This window comes from Nicotiana attenuata, unplaced genomic scaffold (assembly GCF_001879085.1).
Source record: "Nicotiana attenuata strain UT unplaced genomic scaffold, NIATTr2, whole genome shotgun sequence".
NCBI classification, from domain to species: Eukaryota; Viridiplantae; Streptophyta; class Magnoliopsida; order Solanales; family Solanaceae; genus Nicotiana; species Nicotiana attenuata.
Window position 1 is genome coordinate 309,652 of NW_017671159.1, and position 26,158 is coordinate 335,809.

General features: G+C 35.1%; 4 protein-coding genes across 5 annotated transcripts; 2 read left to right on the forward strand and 2 right to left on the reverse strand.

Annotated features, from left to right (window-relative positions):
- Positions 1-433: 433 nt before the first annotated feature.
- Positions 434-5,044, forward strand: LOC109206337 (carbonic anhydrase 2-like). 2 transcript variants are annotated; one of them, XM_019369157.1, is made up of 8 exons: positions 434-498; positions 989-1,107; positions 1,658-1,706; positions 3,185-3,301; positions 3,482-3,535; positions 4,068-4,153; positions 4,401-4,506; positions 4,646-5,044. In XM_019369157.1, exons 2-8 carry the CDS (start codon positions 998-1,000, stop codon positions 4,811-4,813), a joined length of 690 nt encoding a protein of 229 aa, XP_019224702.1. In that variant the 5' UTR covers positions 434-498; positions 989-997; the 3' UTR covers positions 4,814-5,044. The 2 variants fall into 2 exon arrangements, with proteins under 2 accessions (XP_019224702.1, XP_019224701.1); XM_019369156.1 differs by lacking the exon at positions 434-498 and adding an exon at positions 565-596.
- A 1,165-nt stretch (positions 5,045-6,209) lies between these two features.
- LOC109206344 (2-methylene-furan-3-one reductase) lies at positions 6,210-9,174 on the reverse strand. The gene is made up of 4 exons (XM_019369170.1): positions 8,594-9,174; positions 7,703-8,026; positions 7,012-7,171; positions 6,210-6,720 (listed from the first exon to the last, which is right to left on the reverse strand). Exons 1-4 carry the CDS (start codon positions 9,008-9,010, stop codon positions 6,455-6,457), a joined length of 1,167 nt encoding a protein of 388 aa, XP_019224715.1. The 5' UTR covers positions 9,011-9,174; the 3' UTR covers positions 6,210-6,454.
- A 571-nt stretch (positions 9,175-9,745) lies between these two features.
- On the reverse strand, positions 9,746-20,439 carry LOC109206334. The gene is made up of 15 exons (XM_019369154.1): positions 20,117-20,439; positions 17,616-18,095; positions 17,038-17,523; positions 16,170-16,677; positions 15,007-15,047; positions 14,822-14,905; positions 14,559-14,721; positions 14,315-14,476; positions 13,518-13,698; positions 13,320-13,402; positions 13,199-13,255; positions 11,772-11,881; positions 11,169-11,648; positions 10,616-11,089; positions 9,746-10,518 (listed from the first exon to the last, which is right to left on the reverse strand). Exons 1-15 carry the CDS (start codon positions 20,198-20,200, stop codon positions 10,501-10,503), a joined length of 3,411 nt encoding a protein of 1,136 aa, XP_019224699.1. The 5' UTR covers positions 20,201-20,439; the 3' UTR covers positions 9,746-10,500.
- Positions 20,440-21,716: 1,277 nt separating this feature from the next.
- Positions 21,717-25,097, forward strand: LOC109206335. Its single transcript, XM_019369155.1, has 10 exons — positions 21,717-22,694; positions 22,779-22,796; positions 22,882-22,975; positions 23,211-23,326; positions 23,405-23,471; positions 23,564-23,950; positions 24,241-24,447; positions 24,555-24,650; positions 24,723-24,799; positions 24,897-25,097. The coding sequence occupies exons 1-10, from the start codon at positions 21,717-21,719 to the stop codon at positions 25,095-25,097; spliced, it is 2,241 nt and encodes a 746-aa protein (XP_019224700.1).
- The last annotated feature ends 1,061 nt before the right edge of the window (positions 25,098-26,158 follow it).

Here is a 26,158-nt window from a genome sequence, read left to right on the forward strand (position 1 = left end):
TGAGACCGATTTTAATTGACGATGAACTTAACATTAAGTATAAAGGGATCTTTACGTAAATAGTCGGCCAGTTTTATTGTATTTTTTCCTCTAGCTGATAACATAAATTATACAATGATATACACGATGTTGGGCTAGACCTCCAACTCATGATATATATCTTAACTCTTGAGCTGTCTCATTTGGACCATGAATTTTGTTTCTTTTTAAAATGATAAAATGAAACCAGATGAATCCCATGCACAATATATTATAACTGAACTACAAAAATGGCTGACAACTTTCCATGTTCGATCCATATGTTATGGCGTTGAATATTCAATATTCATTAAAAGAATAATTTCCCTATAGACAAGAAAAAACTATGCAATTAGTGTTTGCACCTGGCTAAATCCCTTACTATAAATACTCCTCATACTGTCCTTGTAATAGCACAGCATTTTTGAGTGTGTTTACTTGTAAGAGAAACTTCTTCTTTGCTATACAATTAAACCAGAGGTTCAATTAAACCTTCATAATCTCCAAAACCTTTTTTATTTCCACCATACTTCTCATATATTCAGTTCTCTGTTATGAATTTTTCTATATCTTCCATAGTAAGTTCAAACAATAGAAGAGGCTGCATGTTGGTGGTGTTCCAACAATTGATTAAACTTTTTGTTCAAATAATTTGGATTCCTACCGGATAGGCTCACTGTAGAGTGAAGCACATCCTGTTGGAAGGATTCAATTCTCCAAACTCAAACTCGAGACATTTCAATATTTTGTTTATCGTTGGACATGTTATTATCATTACTGATAGACCTAAAATCAACCCAAAAACACTCTTTACTTAGTATAATATATAGTACTAAGTTTTTTTTCTGATAGACCTTATACCATTAAGAGTTTACGTACATTCTTGTTATGTAATTATTTTTGCTTATCAACTTATTATGTGTGACTTTATTCGCACGGCCTATTAACAACTATCTCTCGTGGTTTGCAGGTCAAGAAAATGGCTGAGGAATCATATGAAAACGCCACTAATGGAGGAGCGAAGAAAGAGTTTAACCCGGATGAGAGGATCCGCTCCGGATTCGCCTACTTCAAGACTGAGAAATATGAGTAAGTTATCACTATTACATTACTCTGCCGTAAAAGGCATAAAAGTTGTCACCTTCGACTTTGTGCCATAAAATGCAAGGAATTATAACAGCATTATATATATTTTTAGAAGAGAAAAGTGGCGTTAAACAGTTTCCTCGACTAGCAATGTGAAGATAAAAACAACATGTGTACACAGATCTTATCCCAACACTGGAGGGCAAAAAGGCTGTTTTCGAAAGACCCTCGGCTCGAGAGGAAGAATAGAAACAAGTAATGCAATGTGAAAGAAGCTAAACGAAAATTTTAATGCAACTTAATGGAAGTGCTAAGATTAATATATGTTCCAAATGTTCAGGTTTCTATGATTATAGAAATACAAAAGTAAAGATCTCAAATGGGGTTGAAGATTCTTCTTTCTTTTTTTTTTTTTTTTAGAATAAACAATATTCTTCTAATTTGAACAGTTTCTTCTAGTCTTTTGCGTAATCTTTTATTGCCAAAACTAGCATTATAAATTTAAGCATTTAATTTCTAACCTTTCAACTTGCATTTTTTTTTTTTTTTGCAGCAAAGATCCCGAGTTGTACGAGGAGCTCGCAAAAGATCAAAGCCCAAAGGTAAATCATAATCTATACTATATTAAAAGCATGAATATTCTTAACAAAATATCGTTTGCCTTTTTAGCATTTAAAAATAGATTTTGCATTGGACAAAATTATAATTTAAGTTACTTTCCTAATATTTAGGACTTTAAAATCAACTAATTTTTTTGTTTAATCTTCCCTTATTGAATTAGGTCCAAATATTTAGAATTTTAAATTAAATTGAGATTTACCCCCAAATAAGAAAATGATCCCTTTTAAAAATAAATAGTACGATTACATATTATTCTGCAACTCTACAGATCTAATATAATACCTTTATATAGTACAAATGGACTATATAGACAGAAATATAGCGGGCAAACCGATTTGATTTGATCAAAGTGGGACTTATATAAATTGGGTCACGACGTATATAAATTAACCTTTTAAAAGTTCCACTCTGTCATTTTCTTGAAACCTCTCAAGATTCAAACAGAGAGAAGTGAAATGTTATCCCCTCAGATTATAACAATTTCAATACAAATAAAGTATTTTTTAATTTTTTTGGTAGTATTTTATAACATTTTATGCATATACTGAGTTTCTTCGTTATACAAACTGAGAAGTTGACAACCCTCGTATACATGAGCCCAAGCTAAGTCATGTCTATGTTCATTTCTTATAAGCGAGGTAAGACTACATTGAGTTCAACTTTAAAGAGCAAACGTGTCACTTATCTAAGACTATATTGATATATAATGTAGTTTAGTCTCTGTATATTAACTGATGTTTTTTTTTTCCCTCAATATATTGAGAATTTCTATGTGGAAGTTTTTTTTTTTATTGAGTTAGCTACATAGAATCAATATTCATTTTCAAGATTCATAGTGCCCGTTTGGATTGGCTTATTTTAACTGCTTTTAAGCCAAAATAACTTTTAAGCCATTTTGTAGTGTTTGGATAGAGTAAAAAGGTGCTTTTAAGCACTTAATTTTTAAGCTAAAATGACAAAAACAAGCCAAAAGCCAAAAGCTAGAATTCCTAACTTATGGCTTAAAAGCCACTTAAATCAAGCCCATCCAAACGGGCTCATATTTTTATTTATTTAATTTTTTTAATTCATTTAGACAAGATCCACGCACAAGCACGTACTATTGACTACTAGTAGTAAATAGTTACACAGCAGTAGTTGAGAGTTTATAATTCATTGATCATGTACTTGGTTGATGGGTAATTTTCATAGATCCTATGTGTATTAAAGTACTAGTATCGTTTTAGGATAGAACGATTTAACTTATATACATCAATAATGAAAAAATAATTATATGGATTGTAGCTGATTTTCTGTTTTAAGCTTATTTTCCAAGTAACTAATTTCACTTCTTCTAATTATCCTTTGGTTGACCTTACAATAACAAATATAAAATTTTCAGTAAACATCTTGTCCCCTTTTCTCAACATATTTAGGCAATTAACAAATGCTTATAATTTCTCATTAAAAAAATACGCAGTTTTTGGTATTCGCTTGCTCCGACTCCAGAGTGTGCCCATCCCACATACTTAATTTCCAACCAGGGGAGGCTTTTCTGGTTCGTAATATAGCCAATATGGTCCCTCCTTATGACCAGGTAAATTATATTATCGTCTCAATTGAATATCTATATATATCTTTTTTTAAACCTATGCTAATTAGTAGTCAAAAAAGTTGACGGACGTTACAATTTATTTTGGTCTGCCTTGTGTGGAACAAGAAATTTGCAAATTAAATTATATTCTTTGTAATGTTTCCGAATATTATCCAAGTACAGATTAAATATTCTGGAGCTGGGGCATCTATTGAATATGCAATTGTCCACTTAAAGGTTAGTCCTTTTTAACATATCTGACGTCGTTTAATTCTGCAGTGGGTAGATAACACTTGCTCTCGTTATTTGTACAAAATCAAATATTACTACATGACATGTTCTATTCATATAATCTTTTATCGTACAATCATAATTAAGTTAAAAGAAATTCTAATATTTTAAATATTTGAATAATAATGCTTCAATTAATAATACCATCCTTCATATCAAGAAAGCAAAACGAATATCAAGTCACAAACCATTAAAATAAATTTTAAACTCCTATTTCTTTGATATCGAGCACTTGATTGGCTTTTTTTCAAGAAACCTATTTTAATGTTTATTGACACAGATACACTTAAGTATTTTTATCCACGTGTTTGATAGAAAAAAAAAAAAAATTTCATTACATCTGTTCATAATTTCATGCTTCACTAATTAGAGATTTCTTTCCACACTAATTTTAACTTAAACTTTTTAAATTGCCTACATATTTCTTTTTCTTCCTATCTATTTTTAGTTGTAAATTAAAACAAAGCTTGCATGATAGGTGGAGAATATTTTGGTGATGGGACACAGCTGCTGTGGAGGTATAAAAGGACTCATGTCTATCCCTGATGATGGGTCCATAGACAGGTTGGTGAATTTTTCCTTAGAAGAATTGTCCTAAAATTTTTAGTCGTTCAATCAACTGCTTAAATTAAAAATTATTACCGATTATGTAATATATGAATAGTTTATATATTATATATATATATATATGAATCATGCTGGCAATTTGTATAAAATCCTTTCTCTTCTTTGATGCCTAATAATTATTGAGAGTCAAAATTGGACTTATTAACATATGCCACATCTGAAACTTTGATTATGTTGGTCGCAGTGATTTCATCGAAGAATGGGTCAAAATCTGTTCGATATCAAAGGCAAAGGTAAAGAGAGAACATGGCGACAAGGATTTCACTGAACAATGTACAATATTGGAGAAGGTAATTAAAGTAGTATACTAATTCAACTAGCTATGCTATCTTTTAGTTCAATAATTGAAACTTTACAACTTCGGATACTTAAGAAAAAAATAAATTTTAGGATATATATTAAGTTAAATATTTGTGTGACATTGAACAGGAGGCAGTAAATGAATCACTAGCCAACTTACTTACATATCCATTTGTGAGGGAAGCTGTGGTGAACAAAAGCCTTGCTCTGAAAGGTGGACACTACAATTTTGTGAATGGATCTTTTGAGCTCTGGGATCTTGATGAATTCAACATTAGCCATTCTGGTTCACTCTAATTGTTGCAAAATTGACACTTTTCATGGAACCTACTGTCTACTATTGTTTCAAGTTTCTCTTCAGTTTGTGTTTTGATGTAATTGTATTATGGAACAACGTTTGTCACCGACCCTCCCCGGAGCCCATTTGTGGGATTGCACTGAATATGTTGTTGTTGTTGTTGTTTCGTTGTTGTTGTTGTTTGTCACCGAAATAAAATTTTCTTGGCTCTTTGGGTCTTTTGGGCTTAATCTAAGATTTTTCTTCGACTTATACTCATTTCACAATTTTCACTTGAGATTGTTTTTTGGAAAATTACCAGCTATGTCCATTTATAAGTAGCTCATTACAAAAATTGACCAATTGATAAAATATTACTAATATTAACCAAATTAGCCAATTAGCTATTTGTAGCAAAAAATATCAAATTTTTGCTTTGTTTTGAGTGGGTGTTATTAGAATAGATTGGGCACAACTTAAGGAGCTTGAATCTCAGTTTTGGGATGATTTGGTGAAGTTTTGAGGTGGTTTGAATTGAAAATTCGAAGTAAAAGCTGAACATGAAAAAAAATGATATGTGTATCGGACTGTGTATCATTTGTGTATCACATATGTATCAATTGTGTATCACATGTATATCCATGTATACCTGTGTGCGTGATACATGCGTGATACATGTTTGATACATGTGTCGCAGAAGACTTTTTTGAACTCGATTTAATTATGAATTTTGATACAAAACCAGTCCAAATCACCTCCAATCTTCCTCAAATTTTGTATATTGACTTATCTATATATTTTCAATGAATTTCAACTATACCCATTGAAAAAGTTCCTTTTTTGTTTAGATTTTTGGAATATTATATAGATTTTTGTATTTTATCACCTTATTTGCTACCCCGTCCATGAAATTTCCTTTCCGTCTTACATCTAATGTTGCTAATCACGCTTAAAAATATGAAAGGTGATTTTTGCATGTGATTCTTTGAGAGAAAGAACCCTATTATTTGGTTTTTCAATTTTTGTTGGCTAGTTTTGGTAAGTGTATGACTAATGGCTAGAGGTTGGTAAGTTGAGATTTATTTGGGACATTTGTGTAAGTTTCCCAATAAAAAATTACTCTGGACCAAATTGGAAAAGGAAATTTACACCGATAACTTATAGAGGAGAAATTTAATGGGAAATTAAAGTGGCAGTTGTCTGTGATTTCAATAACAGAAAAATAATGATACAGTAAACTACCAATAGGGTAAGAACTTTTGGAAGAAAATTAACAAGAAGATACGATACACATTAACTCTAATTCATAGTTTCATTCAACCGTTCAAAATCATTCGTGACCGAGCTGGAAACAATTTTGATCTTGAAACTATCAAAAACAAAAATAGACAATAATGAAGCCTAAAATGAGTACGATTAGAGTCTAATACATTATTTTGTATATAAATGGTAAGAATTCGAAGGTTGGTAAACAAAAAATAGGAAAACCAAAGAGTGCACACAAAAATCCTCCTTAGGAATTTATTTTCTCTATGTCCAACATGATTACAATACATGTTATTGTTATCTACTACAGGCTAATATAAGCTTTGAGGAACAAAAACTTTTCCTTTTCCTAAGGTAGCCTCAATTTAGAAATTGTCCAAAATGAGAGCTACCTTTCAAGGAATGGGATGAATGACAACTTTTCCAGTAGCTCTGCCAGTTTCAAGATAAGAGAAAGCTTCCACTACCTTATCAAATGGGAATGGTCCTTTTGGATCAATTACTGGTTTCACCTTTCCACTTTCCAAGTATGGGTTCAGTTTCTTCAACATCTCTCCATTTGATGTCACTACAAATCTAAAACCTGGTGGAGTTACTGCCCCTGTTAGCACTACCACACTTCCTCCTTCTTTCACTGCCTTCACCGCCTTTTCGCCCTGACCTGTAGTTTTTAAATGAAAAGTTGGCTATTAACGAACTTTACTGTGATAGTGGCTAAAGTTCAATTTAACGTAGTGTGTAAAGTTCAATTTCTTTAATGTGAGGAGAAACATATAATTTGGTGACATTAGTATTATAGGGACAGAGTTTAGTGATCATATGTAAAATTAACTTGAGTGTCGAGCATTTTTTGGTCTTGTGGGATTTTATTGGATCGTTGTTATTGTTGTATCTTGTCCTGCCAGTGTCTATACTAGATTGAATATTGTATAAGTTGCAACAGAGTTCTTACCAACTGTATCATAAACAACATCAAACTTTTCAGGCAGATCTTCAAAATTTTCCTTGGTGTAGTCAATAGCTAAATCAGCTCCTAAGCTTTTCAGGAGTTGTAACTTCCCTGTGCTGGAGGTAGCTGCTACTTTTGAAGCACCAAATACATGTTTAGCAACCTACATCACACAATAAACTCAGATAGCTGAACTTGCCTTGCTAGAAGGCAACACTATATATAATTATGCCTCAATCCTGAGCAAGTTAATACTGGCTATATGAATCCTCATTGACCATGTAGCTCCATTTGAGTTATCTTATTTCTAATATAGGATAGTAAAACTAAAAAGACACTAGAAATTTTCTATATTTTCTACTCGCATGTAAATATCTTACACGACTAGAAGACTCTTAGAAAGTAAATGGATCTAAAAGAAATATACTAACATGACTAAACCGTAATCACAACTAATTGGTATCGCGTACAACTCACTTAGATGGCACAAATTTGGATCTAATTATGGACATACATGTTTTTGGAACAAACAATTCCTACTATAATTGCTAGTCAATCAAGTTGCTGAATGAATAAAAATGATGGTTAATTCTTAAGTCATAATTCACAACTAATACTCCCTAAATATTCTCAAGAAATCAAGCTTTTAAAAAACTGAAGTAATACATTCAAATGGTTTAAAATGTGCATGTACCTGAATTACAAGGGATCCAACACCACCAGCACCTCCCAAAACAAGAATGGATTTGCCAGCAGAGAATCCAGCTTTCTCAAGACCTTCATAAGCAGTTTCAATAGCTAGGGGAAGACTAGCAGCCTCTGCAAAACTCAGATTCTTGGGTTTCAAAGCAACTAGTTTCTCCTCTACAGCAGTGTACTCAGCTAAAGATCCAAATTGCTTTGGTCCATCTAATGCTTTCTCATGTATATCTCCATACACTTCATCCCCTTCTTTTAGCCCCTTTACTTCACTGCCAACTTTCACTACCACACCAGCAACATCATAACCTGGCACAGTCTACACAAAAACAACACTTATTTTACAACTATTATTAGGACCACACAATAGAGAATATTTTGCAACTTTATGTTAATGTTTGAATTGTGTGACCATCTCATTTAAATATTTAAACTATTACATAGGGTACCATAAACTTCAAAATGCCCCCTCATGTGCGGGTTTGATTCTTTTTCATGGGCCAAGCACATAATTTTCTTTTCTATAATAGATAATGGAGAGACTTGAACCCGTGATTTGTGTTTGCTTTGATACCATGTTATATAGCATGGCCATCATGGCATCATCCAAAAGATTAAACTCTTAGAGATAATACTTTTATTTAATTAATTATATCTTCAACAGTTATAGGATAGTACAAATAGTCTCTACTTTATTGGTAAATAAAGCCTCCAATAATTTCTAAAATGTACATAGAAAAGTAGTTGAACATTTTATGTGCTGAAACCTAAGGAGGAAATTTGCACAAACACTATGAAACAATTGATGACAAATGCAATTTTACAATTTAAACATGGAATTCAAACCAAACTCAAGATAACAAGAAAAAAGGGTGGCTAAACTTACTGGAAGTGGAGAATCAGTGGCCTTGAATTTTCCAAGCCGACGCTTAAAATCAACAGGGTTAAGAGCAGCAGCAACAACCTTAATCAAGACTTGATCTTCCTTAATTTCTGGAACTGATACATTGGACTCAAACTTCAAAACATCAGCACTTCCATAATCAGTATAAGTCCAAGCTTTCATTTCAGAAGGAATAGAAGTGCTTGTTGATGTTTCAACAGAAGCAGCTTGAGAACTAGCAGAAACTCTAAGTGGCAAAACAGTGGAAAATTGGCTCCTTTGAATGTAATTTTCAGTTTTTCTACTACCCTTTAACCTAAGCACAGAACATGAAGAAAATGGAGAATGAAGAGAAGAGAAAGAAGAGGGAGTGTGAAGGGGTTTGAGTTGAAGAGTAGTGGAAGATAACAGAGCTTCCATTATTCTTCTTCTTTTCAACTGTTTTTACCTGAATCTGTTTTTCCTCAAAGCTTAACTTTATCTGTGTGGTAGAGGGGATGAATGCTTGTTGTGGGTTTCTTTTTGGGTAGATTTCAATTTTCAGCCATCCATTTGTTACTAACTTAGTGATTTGAAATATCCTGTCCTCAAATTTTTCCCTCTGGTTTTTTTATTTTTTTATGTGAGAAAATAATAGCCACAAACTAACAAGAGCATTGAAGAGACAACATATACGGGCTTTATGGAAATTTTTTTGAAGTTTCAATTTGTTGGAGGCTAGTGACTATGGGTAGATAAGATTTCAAATATAGGTTTTTACATTTTGTTAGCACCTTTTATTACTGAAAGTGTGCATCATACAGTTTTCTATGATTTCTGTTGACGGTACTGATATATTGTCTCTTCTTGTCTTTTCTGTCTACTTAAGTTGAGGGTCTATCGGAATCAGCATCGAACTTTACTTATGTTAGTGATTAATAAGCCAGACATGAAACCTTGAAGGTGAAGCAGCAGATGGCCATTTAAAGAACCAAAGCTAAAAAAATAAGAGTTCAAATTACTATGCGCTACCAGTGTCTGAGAATTTTTACGCTATTAGTGCAATTTAATCGTTATAGCATGTTATTATTCTTTTAGGTTATACCAAGAGTTACTTATTATATGTCAAACTTAACATGAAAGCGTAAAAAAAATATACTGTTGGTGCACATAACATAATCTCAAAAAATAGTCACTAGCGTGACAAGAGGCTCTAGATTGTTACATATACTAGAAGCTCAGACATAAAAATGATACAAAATTACACAAATCGGATGTACAAGATGAATTAGAGGTCACAAAGTTAAAGTGGATCTATTACTAAAAGAGGCTTGAGTGTTTTTCATCAAAGATTCGCTCTCAGTTCATTTCTTCTTGTTTTGGAGCACATTTTGGATGCAGCCCATAATCACAACGTTTGCAGAAGAAAGACCACCCATACCCCATCTCCTTGCACCCACTGCAAAGATAAACTTGCTGATGTATTAATGCAAGTTCATGCTCATTGTGAATTTCATCTTTGCCTTTCTTGGGCCAACCCATTGTATTTTTGTCGAGTCGTTGCTGCAGATTCTTTATGTGTTCTTCTGTGAAGGGATAGGCTCCTGCACCATGTGTCTCTAACAGCTGCCTTACTTGTGTATTGACAGTGCAGCCACTAGTACTAATTGCTATGGCCACCGGAATGCCTACTATGTTGAATCTGCGCGACAGAAACGCCTTCCTGTCATCGTCGAAAGGGAGTGCTAACCAGGGCATACTTGAAAATAAGTTATTAAAGGAAGATTCATCTTGATCACTAGAGATGAAAATCATTTCAAAATTTTCATCTTTCTTCTTGATTTCTTGGTATGTAGTAATGAGTTTGGGTAGAAATTCTCTACTTGGGAGACTCCAACTTGCTGCAAAATACAGTACAATGTTGTTCCCCACTAGTTTAGACACAGGACCTAAAACAAGAACAGCAAAAAAATAGCATGATTAGCAAACATCAACTTTATCTCTCCCTTTGAAATGAATTCATATTTTCAATCGACGAAAACTTACCCTTAAACCACCATTCGAAATGACAAAATCTCGATCTGCAGTAACAAGAATAGACTCTAATGTTTGTGCTTCTAGTTTTTCCTTCTTTAGATTAGCCAAAGTAACAAGCTTTTCTTGTGTGAAAGGAAAGGCTTGATCACCATATTCTTCAACAAGTTTAACTGCATTTTGCTGCAGAGTCTTCCCATCTGGACTAATTACAACTAGCTGCGGTAGAAGTTTATGCTCAAAGTACCTAACAAGTCTCTCGCAGTTCTTGTCCTTGAAAGCTAAAGCCAACCATGGCATGGTCTCAAAGCCTTGTTTAAAATCCTCATATTTTTCATCCAGAGAAATAAGCACAATTTCAAAATTCTTTTGTTTAAGCTTTTTATATACATCTACTAGCTTCAAGGTGAAATTCTTGCACCCTTTATGAGAAGCCATAACAAAATATAGGCCAACTGTTTTCCCTTCAAGCTCTGACACAGAAATCTGAAAAAAAAACATGTTGAAATTTAAGCACAAAAACCTGAAATGCATAGAAATCATCAAACTTGAGGACGATTATTACCTTGCTTTCTTCGTTTGAAATCAAAAAATCGCGGGATTCATGTACCAAAATAGACCTCAAAGACTGATTCTCTTTAGCCTTCTCTTCGTCTTCTCTCAAGTAATTTACTCTTTCAGATGTAAATGGATAGGCTTCAGGACCAAAGTGTTTGATAAATTTAACGCCCTCATTGCTCAGAACATTGCCTGTTCCATCAAGAATCACAAGATGTGGAATTGCCCTTACTTTGAACAACTGCTTTAAGTTCTTACGCGCCTCAACATCAGAAAATGGAACAGCAAGCCATGGCATTTTCCCAAAGTATTCAATAAATGGTTCATTATCTTTATCAGATGAAATGAATAACATTTCAAAGTCACCTTTAGGATAAAGATCCTCATAAGCTTCCACCAACTTCGGTGTAAACTGGCGACATAAACCACACCACGAACCGGAGAAATACAAGCCCACAATCTTTCCCTTTATGCTGCTAGTTCTAATCTACAAACAAGTATATAAGAGTGGTGATCAAGTTGGTTCTTATTCGATCCTTCATATTCTCAGATAAGACTATAGAGGAAGTATGCAAGTTAAGAACTCTAAAAATATAAGCGTGTAACATACCTGTTCACCATTTCTACATATTAGAAAGTCTCTTTCCTCTGAAGACAGTACAACCGCGAGATCATGAGGGAAACTTTCTTGATCAATTGCCATAGCCATCAGTTCTGATTCTTATATCCTCAGAACTGTACAGTATATAACATGTTTCATTTGATATGTTCTGTTTGATTCTATCTTAAAGAAAATGGATAATGTAGCTGGGAATGTGAGCACTTGCCGGTCAATTTCATCTGAATTTTCAAGCTGGCCGGCCGTGCCGCAAATACATATTAAATTGGTTTTAAGTGCATTATTGAATAAGTTAATCCCCTCAAATGGTTTTTAATTAGCCTTTATTCTGAGTCGTGTGAACATGGACTAGAAGTATTATAGCTGCCTAGATCAAACTTTGAGCAACATTTTATTACAATGTGTTACAATATTCTAAACAAATCCACCAAGTATATGATAGTGACAAATGAAATGATATACAATTATTTAGGTGGACAGTGGAATCTTGATTCCTCAACTTCCAGGATTCCTTTATATATGCTGCTTTGTCTTTACTGAGAAAAGCTACAGCATTTGCCTGCCGGCTTCTGCCAGTAGACTAACTATAAAACTCCCTTTAGAGAAACAAAATTGTCTTTGTTTCTGTGTCTTTTTTATGGGGGCTGATAAAACATGCTTAGTTACAACTAGTGAGTTTTTTAACAAATTCTCTACCCCCATAAGTTGAAAGATGAGAGCAATATTTGGTACATAACCATTACTACTTTCTAGCTAATGTTTAGAGGATTCATTTAACCCTTGTGCATTTGCTAATACTACTGAAATCACAGCTCATTGTACTAGATTTAACTAATCAATAATGTGATTTTTTTTCCTGTACATTAATATTTTAATGTATTATTTGAAGGAGGGTCTATCAGAAACAACATCTCTACTCCTCCAGAGTAGGAATAAGGTCTGCGTACACACTACCCTCCCCATACCCTCTTGTGGGTTTATACTGAGGAGTTGTTGTTTTGTTGTATTTGAAGGAGATAAGTAGTAAAATTTAACTTATAGAGCTTATTGATGTAAATTATTACAAGCTTTTCCAGTCCAGATAAGTGACATCATTTTCATGTCAATCATCTCATTCTAAGACTTTTTGTCAGATTTGGAGGGAGTTGGGAGCATTTGGACTGTAGTAAAAAAGAATAGATCATTATCATACAATAGATGTGCCTTGTATTATAAAACATGGTCATAAAGCAAGATTAAAACCATCAACCCGTCCGTAAGGAACGGCCCAGTTAGGTTTGGAGGGCGCTGTCCACACAGGCGACGCAGGTTCGAACCACCTCAATGCCCTCTGAGTCTGAGCCTGTCGCACGAGACTTGCCTAGTGCGGTTTACATCTCCTGTGTGGTTTGCAGGCTATTACACAGTGGGGGGTTTACCCGGTGCGCACAGAGTGCTCACCTGAAGGGCAGAGGTTGTAGCGGCTACGGGTTTTCCTGGGGTTCCAAAAAAAAAAACATCAACCCATAATAACAAATTAACATTTGTAACAAATTTCACCATCACAAACCCATCCTTCTTTTGGTTTCTGTTCCTCTTTGGCCTTTGCCTTCCTCAGGATCCATTTTGTTTTCCTTTCTCTTCTAGAGCACATTTTTGGTGCAAAAAAATTCACATTCATCAGAAAAGAATGAGCATATCCTACTGACTCACTGCATCCAGCACAATTGAAGTTTGTCCTTGAGCTTCTCCGGCTACCCCTTTGCTTTTTCTGCAAATTCTGCCTCAATCTCGTTTATATGTTTCTCAGTGAATGGATAAACATCAGCATCATAACACATGATCAAATTTCTGGCTCCAGTTGTAACAGTCATTCCTGATGGCACTATAGCTACCAACATAGGGATGCCACGAACTTTGAAAGGCGACTCAAGGATGCCTTCCTTTCATCACCAAAGAAAAGAGCTAGCCGTGGCATTGTAGCAAATAGTCATCAAACGAGGCTTGATCTTGGTCACTAGATATGCACTTCCAATAGACCATTTGTGGTTTTAATTTTGTTATATGCTTCTGTCAGCTTTGGTGTAAAAGCACGGCACGGAGGACACCAGATTGCAGAAAGGTAAAGGAGAATATGCTTCCAGACAGACACCAAAATCTACAAATAAAAAGTTTTGATCACTTGTTGTAGTTAAGGATAAGCGCAAGATATCAACAAAAAGGGTGTCATGTTAATAATAATATAGTAGTCAAAGCATAGTGAATGACATGTACAGAAAGTATATCTCATGCCTAAGCTGATTAATGATAGATGATTGTGAAACTCCAAAGCTCCAATATCTTATGTAAGAATAACTCATGTTAAATAGACTCGGCTTACTGACATGTAAGTATGGGTATAGACCAATAGATATGTGCATATTTTGTTAAATTAACTGGGGTTCTGAAAAATCTGAACATAGTACCTACACCATGTATCATAGAACATAACAATAACACCAAGATGTGATGTTTTCATCTTACCTTTTAACTATCTTTTCCAATGACGGAATTACATATCTCCATCGATTCCAGTGTCTCTGCTTCTCGCTTAGCTTTCTCTATCTGCTCAACTTCAAAAAACTTCTCACGTGTAAAAGAATATGACAGGATGCAATGCTCCTCTATGGCTTCAACAACATTAAAATGAAGAGCCTTCCCGTCTGTTCCAATGATGACTAAGGTAGGAATGGTAGAGAGCTTAAAATAATGGGCCAGCTTGTCACAGGTCTTCTCCATCAAGGGAAGTGAAAACCAAACGCATGCTTGCAAACCCCTTCTTTAAAGGTTCATCATCAAGGGGAATCGTCACGATCTCAAAGTTTTCTCCTGGTGGCTTCAGCTTGGCATAGATCTCAATCAGCTTCTGAGTATACGATTCACATTCTTCGAATGAGGTCATTGAGAAATACAGGCCTACCATCTTGTTATCAGGAAAAGTGAAATATCATTGAGGCCAATATAAATTAAAGAACAAGAGTAAAAATGCAGAATCTTGATAAGAAATGGCATCTTGAATCAACCTCCCTTTCATCAGCTGCAATTAAAACGTTTACTGATTGCAACTCCAAGATAGATTTCAAAGATTGTTGAAGAGAACTCAATATCTAAGAAAAGCATCAGCACAGCTTCTGGAACAGAAAGTTAAGGATGCTATTTGACAATCAAAAAACTTCAATGCTATTTGAAAAGGGTTGCAAAACAAAACAATTCCAGAGCCTAAAGATGTTGTTTCTGGATCTGTCAGCCCTGAAAGGTCCACAAAAAAAAGAGCTGCAAGAAAACTTCAAGCACAACATTGTAGAGTGCAACAAACAAACGCTTCCAGAACCAAGCATCCATAACATTTGGCTTGCCATAAGGGTTAGATCACAAAAAGAACATTATTACTTACATAGACAAGTTAAAGTTTTTACAATTTCATCAGCAGTAAATCACATACAAAGCACAAGTTCTAATGTGCCAAGAAAGAAAACCACTTCCACTCATGGAAAATCATCATAAAATTGGAAGAACTTGGACAACCTAACAAATTCAAAGCAAGTTGTGATGAATATGCAGACACACACTTCTCTGAACAGTTCCAGCATTTTCTGCTCTTTGGTAAGATAACGAAAATCTCCAAAACCATTGCATTTTTTAGCAAAGATTTTGAACATTTGAAAAGCTTATCATGGCAAAACCAACAAACCCCAGCGGAGCAGATAATCTTAATATTCTTGAGATTCGGAAACGAAAGTCCGAAACCCAACTCTGCAAATCAATATTATATCCTTTGTCACAAAACATGACTTAGAGCAACACAGGAAAATATTTAACATGGAGATAGACAGTATAATCTGGATCAAATACAGGTCCAACGTTTGATAAAACTTGTATTGCAACAAAAGAGACAAAACAACTAATTTCATGGTAGAAGTGTCTCACAAAGATCGATTTTTCAAACCCCACGAATATGCTTCCTACAAATGATTTTGAAAGAAAATTCATGTCTCAAGACTGAAGGCGTAGGGAAACAAAGCAAGGAAATGAAAGAAGTTCAGTTTGTGTGCTTTCCCCTTTTTTCCCTTTCAGAGCAATTTTACCATGGAGAAAGCGAAAGTTCCTAACCAGATCGACATGAAACTTTACGTTCATTGAAACCAAGATGGACTTAGCTTTTCCAGGCAATATTAAGTGCCATCATGTCTCATTTATCTAATTTATGTTCTTTGATCTGACATCTACAAAAGGGAGTGAGCATATGGACCAAGAATGATATTTATTAAATATGCCTTATAATGAAACATAGTTCTGTCTGAATAAGACACGCAGTACAACATAGTCATAAAACAAGATTAAAACCTAAGAACCCATAATAAATAAGTTAACTTTTGGAACAAACTTCACCATCACAAACCCATCCTTCATTTGGTTTCTTTTCATCTTCGCCTTGCTCCTTTTGATCTTCCTCAGGATCCAAGTTGTTTTCTTTTTTGTCTGCAATTTCTGCCTCAATCTCCTTCATACGCTCCTCGGTGAATGGAAATGCCTCAGCACCATGATGCATGATCATGTTTCTGGCTCCAGTTGTAATAGTCTTACCCGATGGCCCTATAGCAACCAACGTTGGTATGCCTTGAACTTTGAATAGGCGACTCAAGGATGCCTTCCTTTCATCACCAAAGGGAAGAGCCAGCCATGGCATTGTAGCAAAATAGTCATCAAACGAAGCTTGATCTTGATCACTAGATATGAAAATCACTTCCAACGGACCACTTTTGGCTTTAATCTTTTCATATGCTTCTTTAAGCTTTGGGGTAAAAGCACGGCATGGCGGACACCAGTGTGCTGAGAAGTAAAGGAGAATATTCTTCCCTACAAGATCAGACACCAGAATCTACAAAGAGAAAATTTTGGTCACTTGCTCTAATTTAGGACAAGAGTAAGACATCTAACTGAAAAAGGTGTCACGTTAATTATAGTAGTTATAGCAAAGCCTTGGTTTATTTATCAGCAGATGATTGTGGAACTCCAAAGCTCCAATATCTCATTTAAAAATACCTTAGGTTGGACTCGCCTTACAAAACGATATAAGTATATGCTATAGATATGTCATAGTCCTTTGTTAAATTTATAGGAAAAGTTTAGGAGTCTGAACAAAGTCCCTATAACTACGTCAGTTGATACGTTAAGGCAAATAAAAGATCCATGTTCTATGACATAACAATAATACCAAGATGTGATATTTTCTTCCTACCTTTTCACCGTCTTTTCCAATGACGAAATCATGATCTCCAGTGACCAAAATTGACTCCAGTGTTTGTGCTTCTCGCTTAGCTTTCTCTATCTGCTCAAGTTCAGCAAACTTCTCGGGGGTAAAAGGAAATGCCAGGATGCCATGCTCCTCGATGGCTTCAGCAACATTAGAATGAAGTGTCTTCCCATCTGTTCCAATGATGACTAAGGTAGGAAGGGTAGAGAGCTCAAAGTACCGGGCGAGCTTCTCACAGGTCCTGTCTTTTAAGGGAAGTGAATACCAAGGCATGCTTGCAAACTCTTTCTTAAAAGATTCATCATCATCTTCACCATCAAGGGGAATCATCACAACCTCAAAGTTTTCCCCCTGCGCCTTCAATTTGTCATACATATTGATCAGCTTCCGAGTAAATAATTCACATTCTTCGAAAGAGGTCATTGAGAAATACAGGCCTACAATCTTGCCTTCAAGCTCAGCAACAGGTACCTAATAGTAATCAAGACACAGTAGTTAGGGAAATTTTAATTAAAGAATAAGAATAAAATATGCAGGAAAAAGAACCAGCATCTTGAATCAACCTTCCTCCCATCAGCTGCAACTACATAGTTTCTTGACTGTGACTCCAAGATAGATTTCAAAGATTGTTCTCTTTTAGCTGTTTCTTCTTGCTCTTTAAGTTCATTTAGCCGTTCTTGAGTAAAAGGGTAACCTTCCACCCCATGCTCAAGGATGATCTCAACCCCGTTATCTGTCACTACCTTTCCACTGTCATCAAGGATCACTAAGTGGGGTATTCCCTTAACAGCAAACAATTCATCCAGACGTTTACGTGTTTCAGAATCAGAGAATGGGACAGCAAGCCACGGCATTTTAGAGAAGTACTCCTTAAATGATTCATCATCCTCGTCAGCAGTAAGGAAAACAACTTCAAAGTCTCCTTTTGGTAGGAGCTCATTGTACGCCTCTACCAAATTCGGGGTGAAATGTTGGCATGGACCACACCATGATGCCGAAAAATACAAACCAACTTGTTTCTCCTTCAATGCATCAAGCTTAACCTGAGATTCATATATGTGAGTAAATTAGTTAATCTTTTAATCAAAGCTAGCGACTAATTTCCAAAATTCACCTTAGCCCTTTTCTAACACACATGTCTATACCAATAAAACTAAAAAGTCAGACATGTGAAAAAAAGATGCATAGCATATACAATTGAACTACATTGAAAATGTTGTACTTCTACTCTTCTACAGAAACCAGAAATGGCAAAATCAGATAGTGGTTCTAAAATCCGCCACAAAAGATACTCGAACATTAATAAAAAATAGTCAGAGAAAACACTTCTGAAAGATGACTCCTGTCACACCTCACTTTCTTATTCTTGGAAACACCTTATACTTCAAAAACATATTATCATATTTCAAATTTTAGGAAAAGCTATTCCCACGAAACCCGACCACCCGACCCAAACAACTTTTTGCAACAGTTTCCTTGAAATGAACAACATATATTTGGTTAACAAAACGAATTGTTTTCAGAAAAACAAAACAAAATGAAAAAAAAAAAACAAAATAAGATTTTTTTTTTTCATTCCAACTCAAACCATTAAGAATAGAAGTAACCAAGATCAACCCAAACTTACTTCCACAATATCTCGCTAACTCTTGAATATTTACTTTGATCTTTTATGTATGTTACATTTTCTTTTAATTATTACATGTTTAATCCCTCCAATTATTGTGTTCATAATTTTCTTAAAAGTACTTTCATCTTATTTTTTAAACCTGTAAAATACTTAAAAAATTCTATTTAAAATTATTTTCATACTTTTCATGTTACAAACTTCTCAAACTCTTATTCAGGTTGACTTATGGATATTCTTTATAACATTCCTAAACCGTAGGTGGAGTAACTATTGTGGATAGCTTTGCAAAGTACAACAACAACAAAAAACCCACTAAAATCTCACAAGTGGGGTCTGAGAAGGGTAGTGTGTATGCAGACCTTATCCCTACCTTACGAAGGTAGAGAGACTGTTTCCGAAAGACCAACGGCTCAAAAACATTAAAAATGAAGCAATAGAGAAACAATAGCAACAGCAAGGTAATAAGACAATGGAAGCAAATATTACAACGAGTAATAACAAAGATCCATGGATATGAAACTACAAGAATAGTGCCAATTCTACCGATAATAATGACACACCGTATAAAAACAAGGGACTAGGAATAAGAAAATACCCGACTAGTACTACTACCACTGGTAAGACAAGGCGACAAGGCGAAACTCTAGACTGTCTATCAACCCACCACCCTAATTCTCGACCTCAGCACCTTTCTATCGAGGGTCATGTCCTCGGTAAGCTGGAGCAGAGCCATATCCTGCCTAATCACCTCACTCCACTTCTTCTTAGGCCTCCCTCTACCCCTCCTCTGACTTGCCGAGGGCAAAGTAAAGGGTTATAAATCATAAATCTCTCTTTCAGAATAACAAATCAATCCAAACAGTTTAAAGAATTTCCATTCGAAAGTCATCTATCAAATTTTGGAAAACTTTTTCCAGGACATTCTCAAAAAATTGCCCAAGGCCTAGATCAATCTCAGAAGAAGATTTCTTACTTAGACAAAAAGGAACTACTACCAAGGAACGTGGGTGGATAGATGCATTTCCGCTACCCTTAACCAGAGGTCTTTGGGAATACAGAATATCAGGGTAGCAAGCTCTCCCCATTTAATGGGCCCTATGCGGGTCGAGAAGGGGATTAGTCGAGCCAATAGGTTCTGGATACCGGATTGTTAACCAAAAGAACAACAACAAACTATAATCAGATACTCCAATTCAAATCCAATTCATCATTTATCAACATCATCTACCACATTTCTGCTACAATTTACTTCACTATACCAAAACATTAGTAGAAACATGCATTTATCATTAGAATCAGAAGAAAAACTCAAAACACACACAGAGAACAAACCCAAAATCGGGCTTTATAACATACACAGTAAAAGTTAATGAATATTCAATTCTTATAACTCACACACACACACACACAAAGAATTTATTGAAGTATAGATACCTGGTCACCGTTGTTGCGAATGAGAAAGTCACGATCAGAAGAACCAAGTAGCTTCATCAGATCATGAGAATCGTCCCCAGCCATTTCCCTAATCAGCCTCTTTGTTTCTCTTTTTCGTGATACTAACAAAGTTATGTAGTCTATGCAACAAAATATTAAGACTTAGATACCAAGTAGCACATACTTGGACCTGCTTATATAGGGGCAAATAAAATTAATTAATGAAGAATAGAGAAAACTCTCTAGGAAAACTCTCTAGATTCTTCTGAATTAGCGATTAAGACACAACATATTTGTATGAAAAAGAGAAAGACGACTTTGGGAGTGGACTAGCGGTTGAGTGAATATTTTATGCACAAGATGTTTCATGGAACATTTTTAAAATTGCACGGGGCGTCCTATTTGGGTACCTCTTTTTAACCTGTAGCCGCTTTGTCTTTCTGTTTGCACCCGTACCCGTTTTTTTGTTAAAAGCCTTTAAAAAGATTATTTTTCCCTTCTTTATTAAAAGACTACTTTCTCTCCAAATATACTGTCTCTGTTTCTCTCTCCCGTTATTGGCGTTTTTTGATTTGTTCTTCTCTGAAATCAGACGGTTTTCGTTGTTGTTTTGATTTTTCAACTGCTAGTCGTCGTTGTTCCCACATTACGATTTAATCATAGGTACATTGTATTAACTTTGTGGGTTTTATTTTACGATTTAATTTCTGGTTTTGGTCTTGATAGTCATGTATTTATGATAAAATAGTTTCTATGTTTGATAAAATAATTTCTGGGTTTAGTTTGATACGTGCATTAGTTTCACTTTTACGATTGTGTTTTTAGGTTTTTGAACGAGTGTTTATGTTGTTGATGAAAATTCTATAAATTCTTCAGTGATTAGACGTCCAAAATTTTAAAAATTTTGAGAGTTAAATAGATGATACTATTAAAGTGTGAAGTTTATAATAGTTCAATGATACCTTAGATAGGAGTTGAAGTTTTTTTTTTTTCATGTTTTGGCATTATTTTTGGATTTGAATTTGTGTTTTGTTGAATGTTTTGTGTTTGTAACTGGTGAAGTTCAGCTTTAGGAGCTGAAGTTTTTGTGTTTGTAACTGGTGAAGTTCAGCTTTAGGAGCTGAAGTTTTTGTGTTTGTAACTGGTGAAGTCCTGCTTTAGGAGCTGAAGTTTTTGTGTTTGTTACTGGTGAACTTCAGCTTTAGGAGCTGAATTTTTTGTGTTTGTAACTAGTGAAGTTCAGCTTTAGGAGCTGAGTTTTTGTGTTTGTAACTGGTGAAGTCCTGCTTTAGGAGCTGAAGTTTTTGTGGTTGTAACTGGTGAAGTTCAGCTTTAGGAGCTGAAGTTTTTTGTGTTTGTAACTGGTGAAGTCCTGCTTTATGAGCTGAAGTTTTTGTTTTTGTTACTGTCGAACTTCAGCTCTAGAGCTGAAGCTTTTGTGTTGTAACTGGGAAACTTCAGCTCTAGAGCTGAAGTTTTTGTGTTGTAACTTTTTGTCTTTGTAACTATGGAACTTCAGCTTTCTTAGGTATTGAAGTTTTAACTGATCTTTTATTAGTCCTGATGTTATTTTTTTTATCTTTTACTTTTTTTTGAACAGATGGCTCCTAAAGCACCTAAAGATCCTAATGCCGCTAAAGTAGGCAAAGCACCTAAAGCACCTAGACAACCTATAATACCCCCAGGTCCTTATGTCCCTGCTCCTCCACTTACAAGACCAGGGCAAAGATATTTTGAGTTTGGAGATTGGTTTAACTGTAAGGGTTACTGGAAGGGGAACCATGATTTGAAGAAATTAATTGCAACTTTCTTGACTCCTACACAACGGGATAAGCTTAATAATGGTACATTTCGATACATTATGGCTATGGAGAATTTTCAATGCAGCATGAAGTTGGTTCATTGTCTGTGTCTTTCTCGAATATTCACCAATGATCGAGACTCCATTAGTTTCAAGATTTTTGGTCATGATGTTTCCTTCACCCTTGAAGACTTTCACATTATGTGTGGTTTGCGGATCACAACACATAATGTTGAAAAACCAATTAATCGAGAGAGCAATATTCTGAAGCGGTATTTTGGTAAGTCCAAGGGTGTGACTTTGAAGGATATTCGAAGTTTTATGACTCGCAATGAAATTCCAAAGAATGCTGTGAATCACGTAAACATATGCGAGACTGATGATGATGCTGTTAAGCTTATGGAAATTCTTGTTGTAGAGTCTATTTTCTTTGGGAATAATACTGAGTCATCTGTGATGGAGGAGTATGCATCTATTGTTGAAGATGATAAGGTTTGTGCTGAATATCCTTGGGGTAATGTGGCTTATGAGAAGCTCATTTATTCACTGAAACATGCATTGGACAAGCAGAACAAATTACATACAACTGAGTATAAAGTTGGTGGATTTCCATATCCGTTATGTGCTTGGTTCTATGAGCGCTTCCCAGATGTTCGGGCGAAGTATATAAGAGAGGATGAGTACCTTGATACCCCTCAGGTTCCCAGGATGTTACGTTATGTATGTGTGGGAGAGCCTAAATTTCCCGAACTTTTTCATATGTTCAGTACTCATGAAGTAAGTTACTTTTTTTTGTCTTTGTGTTAATATGTTGATGTATTAGTTTTTTCTCCTCATAATATACTTTTTTGTATTAAACAGGGATATCGCAACTTTAGGGTATTGGATATAATTCCTAGAGAAGAGGAATTAGAATTCAATGTCTTTAATTGGACAACTACCATGTAGCCGGATTCGTTCAAAGGTAGGTAATGCGGTTCCTTCAACTGGTGAATCACCACGTACTCTGAGTCGATCAAAAGAAGCGAATCGTGGTCCTGTTATTGGTGAATCACCACGTATTCGGAGTTGATCAAAAGAACCGAATCGAAGTCCTTTTATTGGCGAATCATCTCGTACCCAGAGTCGTTCTAACCGTTCTACATCTGACTTTGATGACAATGAATTACTTGACACAATATGTTATGTAAGTTTTGATCTGAAGTTTTTTGGTTTTGTTTTTGTAAAAGTAGAACATGTTTTTGAGCTGAAGTTTTCTTCTATATCTGAATTTTTGTTGTGTGTCTATTCTAGAGGTTAACGACGGAGGTTCAAAGGCTGAAAGAAGCACGATCGTGAACGAAGTTTTCGATAAGTTTAAAAAGGATGAGCGATCTGCCATTGTTGATGCGGTTTTTGTAAAAGTGAAGGTACCTAATTTATAGAGAAGTCTTTTTATTTCTGCTGATGTTATTCAGATTAATCATTGTTAGTAATTTTTGTTCTAGGAATATTTCGATGAGAAGTTTGAACAGTTGTTTAAGATTGTCAACAAATCAAATGAAATGGACGATGGCAATTTTGATTTGAGTAACATCGAGAATATGATAGGGTGAACGACTGTTACGAACATCCATCGGATATTAATGCTGTTAATGATGCATCAGATAAAGTCGCAGATATAAATGCTACACATGAGGAAGCGGCTTTTGAAGGCGATCAACATGTTCACGAACAAGCTGAAGAGGAACGTTCCAGTGCTGATAGATTAAGCAGAGATGGAAATGATGAAGAACAGTTAGCAACTGAGAATGTTGGAAGCAAGCAATGTGCAGATAATCAAGTTGAAGAAGATGCTGCTCATGATCCATCGCGTAAAGTCGCAGATGATAATGCTACACGTAAGGAAGCGGCTGGTGAATGCGATGAACATGTTCAACAACAAGGTGCAGATGATCAAGTTGTTGGTACTGAAAAACATGCACCGAGTTGTTCTTTGGAAAGCGATATTGGACAGGGCAATTTGTGTGATACGCAGGAAATTGTTACTACAGGTATAAAGTGTGAAGTTTATAATAGTTCATAAAAATATCTAACAAAAAAACACAAAACATGAAACAAAACTTCAGCTGAAGATTTTGAACTAACTTCAGCTAACTGAAGTTTTGTTTTGTAACGTCGAACTTCAGCTCTAGAGCTGAAGTTTTTGTTTTTGTAACTGTCGAACTTCAGGCTTCTTAGAGATTGAAGTTTTAACTGATCTTTTTGATAATGTCCTGTTATATACTATGTTATATATATAGAAAAACTAGTTGATCTATTCCCCCTCTTTATGAATATGCAGCGGAAGTTGAAACTAGTTGTGCTTCAATTGACACAACTCAAAAACACTCTGATGATGCTGAATTGAATGAAGGTAGAGTTGAGAAAAACCTTCCACAGAATATTCCAATGCTCCTCGACGTTGGTGCACAATTGAATGAAGCTGGAAATGCTGATATCGAGAAAGGCATGCAGCCTGGGGAAACCACAGCGGAAGACAAACGTCAAGGTATTCTGTAGATCATGAATTTATTACATTTGATCGAAGTATATTTTTTACAGTTTGAAATTTTACATATTTTATTTTCTTTGTTATGTTTTTGAATGATTTTTCAGAAATACTTGAGGCAGCTCAAAAAGAATTTGGTGAGCTTATGCAACAATATCAAAAAGGAAAAATACATTTATTCACAACTGTTGGCTCACAGACAGGTGTGAAGTGTGTTGGTATTATTTTATAAAATTTAGTCAGTATTATTTATATATATTTTTTTTCGCATGAAGATACAGGCATATCTAAAGGTAAAGGAAATGGATCTGTTAGAATGCAAACACCATCTGTGTCTCAACACTTAGACCGGGTAGTTATTTTCTGCAATTCGATTACAAGCTGTTTTTTTTCCTAATGTGTGTTTTGTATCAGTTTTATTTATATTTATATTTTCCTTGCTTTTGCAGATCTCATCTGATGCATTGCAACTTCTTCCAAATCCTAAGAGAAGGAAGATTTCCAGTTCTCCTATGTGTGACACCAGTGATATCCCCAACTTCAATTTATGTTCATTTTCACTTGGTAGTACACAAGGGACTGATTCAGAAGGTAATTCTGCTGTTGTTGTTGTTCGTGAAGAGATACAAGAACATCGTGAACAGCATTGAGTTGGTCAAGCATCTGCCACGATGGCTGTTGTTTCTCCCCCTGCTGCTGAACAGCAGCAGTTAGTTGTGACGGAACAGCAGGAAGAGCAAGCAAAAGGAAAAGTAGATAAAAAAGGAAAAAGGATTCGTATGGAGAGTATTTGGTTGAGATCTCCTTACGTAGTTCATAAACAAAAGAAAAGGGGGCACGATTGGAAAGTAGGAAAGAATACACGAAGGTGTCCCTTCCATTATGTAAATCAAGATAGTGGATTGATGCAAAGATTTACAGAGTGGTTGAAGATGGATGCCAGTGAATATGATTCCAATCAATTCAGATTAGCTGGAGTTGATATTCCAAAATCATTCTTTACCGAGCTTATGGATCCTACCTCCGATCTTGCAGATGAAGTAAGTTATTAAGTTTGTTTTTTGAATTGGTTTTCAACTGTATTTCCCAAAACTTTAGCTTCTTTTTAATAGTAAAGTTTTTGTACTGTAATTTGGAAAACTTCAGCTTTATTCATACTAAAATGCTGAAGTTTTTTAGCTTATTTGCTAAAACATCAGCCTAACCGTGCTGAAGTTTTTGACATGCATTCTCTAGTTTTTTTCAAAACTTTTAAATCAAACACGCTGAAGTTTTTTAGATTATTTTCTAACACTTCAAACTGAATATGCTTAAGTTTTTGTCATGCTGTTTGTAGTTTTTTCACATGTTATCATTTGTTGTTGTTCATTTGCAGCATATGGATGTGGGCATATATTACTTGCGCAAAAAATATTGCTATCACCTTCCAGCTTATCCAAAATCAAGATGTGCAGTAACAGATTTAATTTTTGATCAGTATATGACTAAGCTGGCTGGTATTCATCCTTCAGAAGAACAGTTGGATAAAATTACAAAAAGGAAGCAAAAGAGAATGGAGGATCAAAAAAAGAGCAAATCAAAGAGAAAGAGGATATCCAAACAACAGGCTCAAGAAGAAGAAGAAGAAACGCTTATTCGGCCACTTACGGACTTTAGTTGGTTTGAGTAAGAATCAACGAATGAAAAGGTGGCCAACAACGTAAGAGGCCTC

What these genes read in the sequence shown, in the direction of transcription:
- LOC109206337 (XM_019369156.1), top strand. Translation starts at nt 573, where the DNA reads ATGAATTTTTCTATATCTTCCATA. An exon ending in CAAAAGATCAAAGCCCAAAG is followed by an intron (nt 1,707 to 3,184) that starts GTAAATCATAAT and finishes AAAAATACGCAG; the next exon opens with TTTTTGGTATTCGCTTGCTC. An exon ending in ATGCAATTGTCCACTTAAAG is followed by an intron (nt 3,536 to 4,067) that starts GTTAGTCCTTTT and finishes CTTGCATGATAG; the next exon opens with GTGGAGAATATTTTGGTGAT.
- LOC109206344 (XM_019369170.1), bottom strand. Translation starts at nt 9,010, where the DNA reads ATGGAAGCTCTGTTATCTTCCACTACTCTTCAACTCAAACCCCTTCAC. An exon ending in CCACTGATTCTCCACTTCCA is followed by an intron (nt 8,027 to 8,593) that starts GTAAGTTTAGCC and finishes GTTTTTGTGTAG; the next exon opens with ACTGTGCCAGGTTATGATGT. An exon ending in TTGGATCCCTTGTAATTCAG is followed by an intron (nt 7,172 to 7,702) that starts GTACATGCACAT and finishes TGTGTGATGTAG; the next exon opens with GTTGCTAAACATGTATTTGG.
- LOC109206334 (XM_019369154.1), bottom strand. Translation starts at nt 20,200, where the DNA reads ATGGCTGGGGACGATTCTCATGATCTGATGAAGCTACTTGGTTCTTCT. An exon ending in TTCGCAACAACGGTGACCAG is followed by an intron (nt 18,096 to 20,116) that starts GTATCTATACTT and finishes TATGAATCTCAG; the next exon opens with GTTAAGCTTGATGCATTGAA. An exon ending in TTGCAGCTGATGAAAGGGAG is followed by an intron (nt 14,722 to 14,821) that starts GTTGATTCAAGA and finishes CCTGATAACAAG; the next exon opens with ATGGTAGGCCTGTATTTCTC.
- LOC109206335 (XM_019369155.1), top strand. Translation starts at nt 21,717, where the DNA reads ATGGCTCCTAAAGCACCTAAAGATCCTAATGCCGCTAAAGTAGGCAAA. An exon ending in ATCAAATGAAATGGACGATG is followed by an intron (nt 23,472 to 23,563) that starts GCAATTTTGATT and finishes ATGATGCATCAG; the next exon opens with ATAAAGTCGCAGATATAAAT. An exon ending in AACTGTTGGCTCACAGACAG is followed by an intron (nt 24,651 to 24,722) that starts GTGTGAAGTGTG and finishes TTTCGCATGAAG; the next exon opens with ATACAGGCATATCTAAAGGT.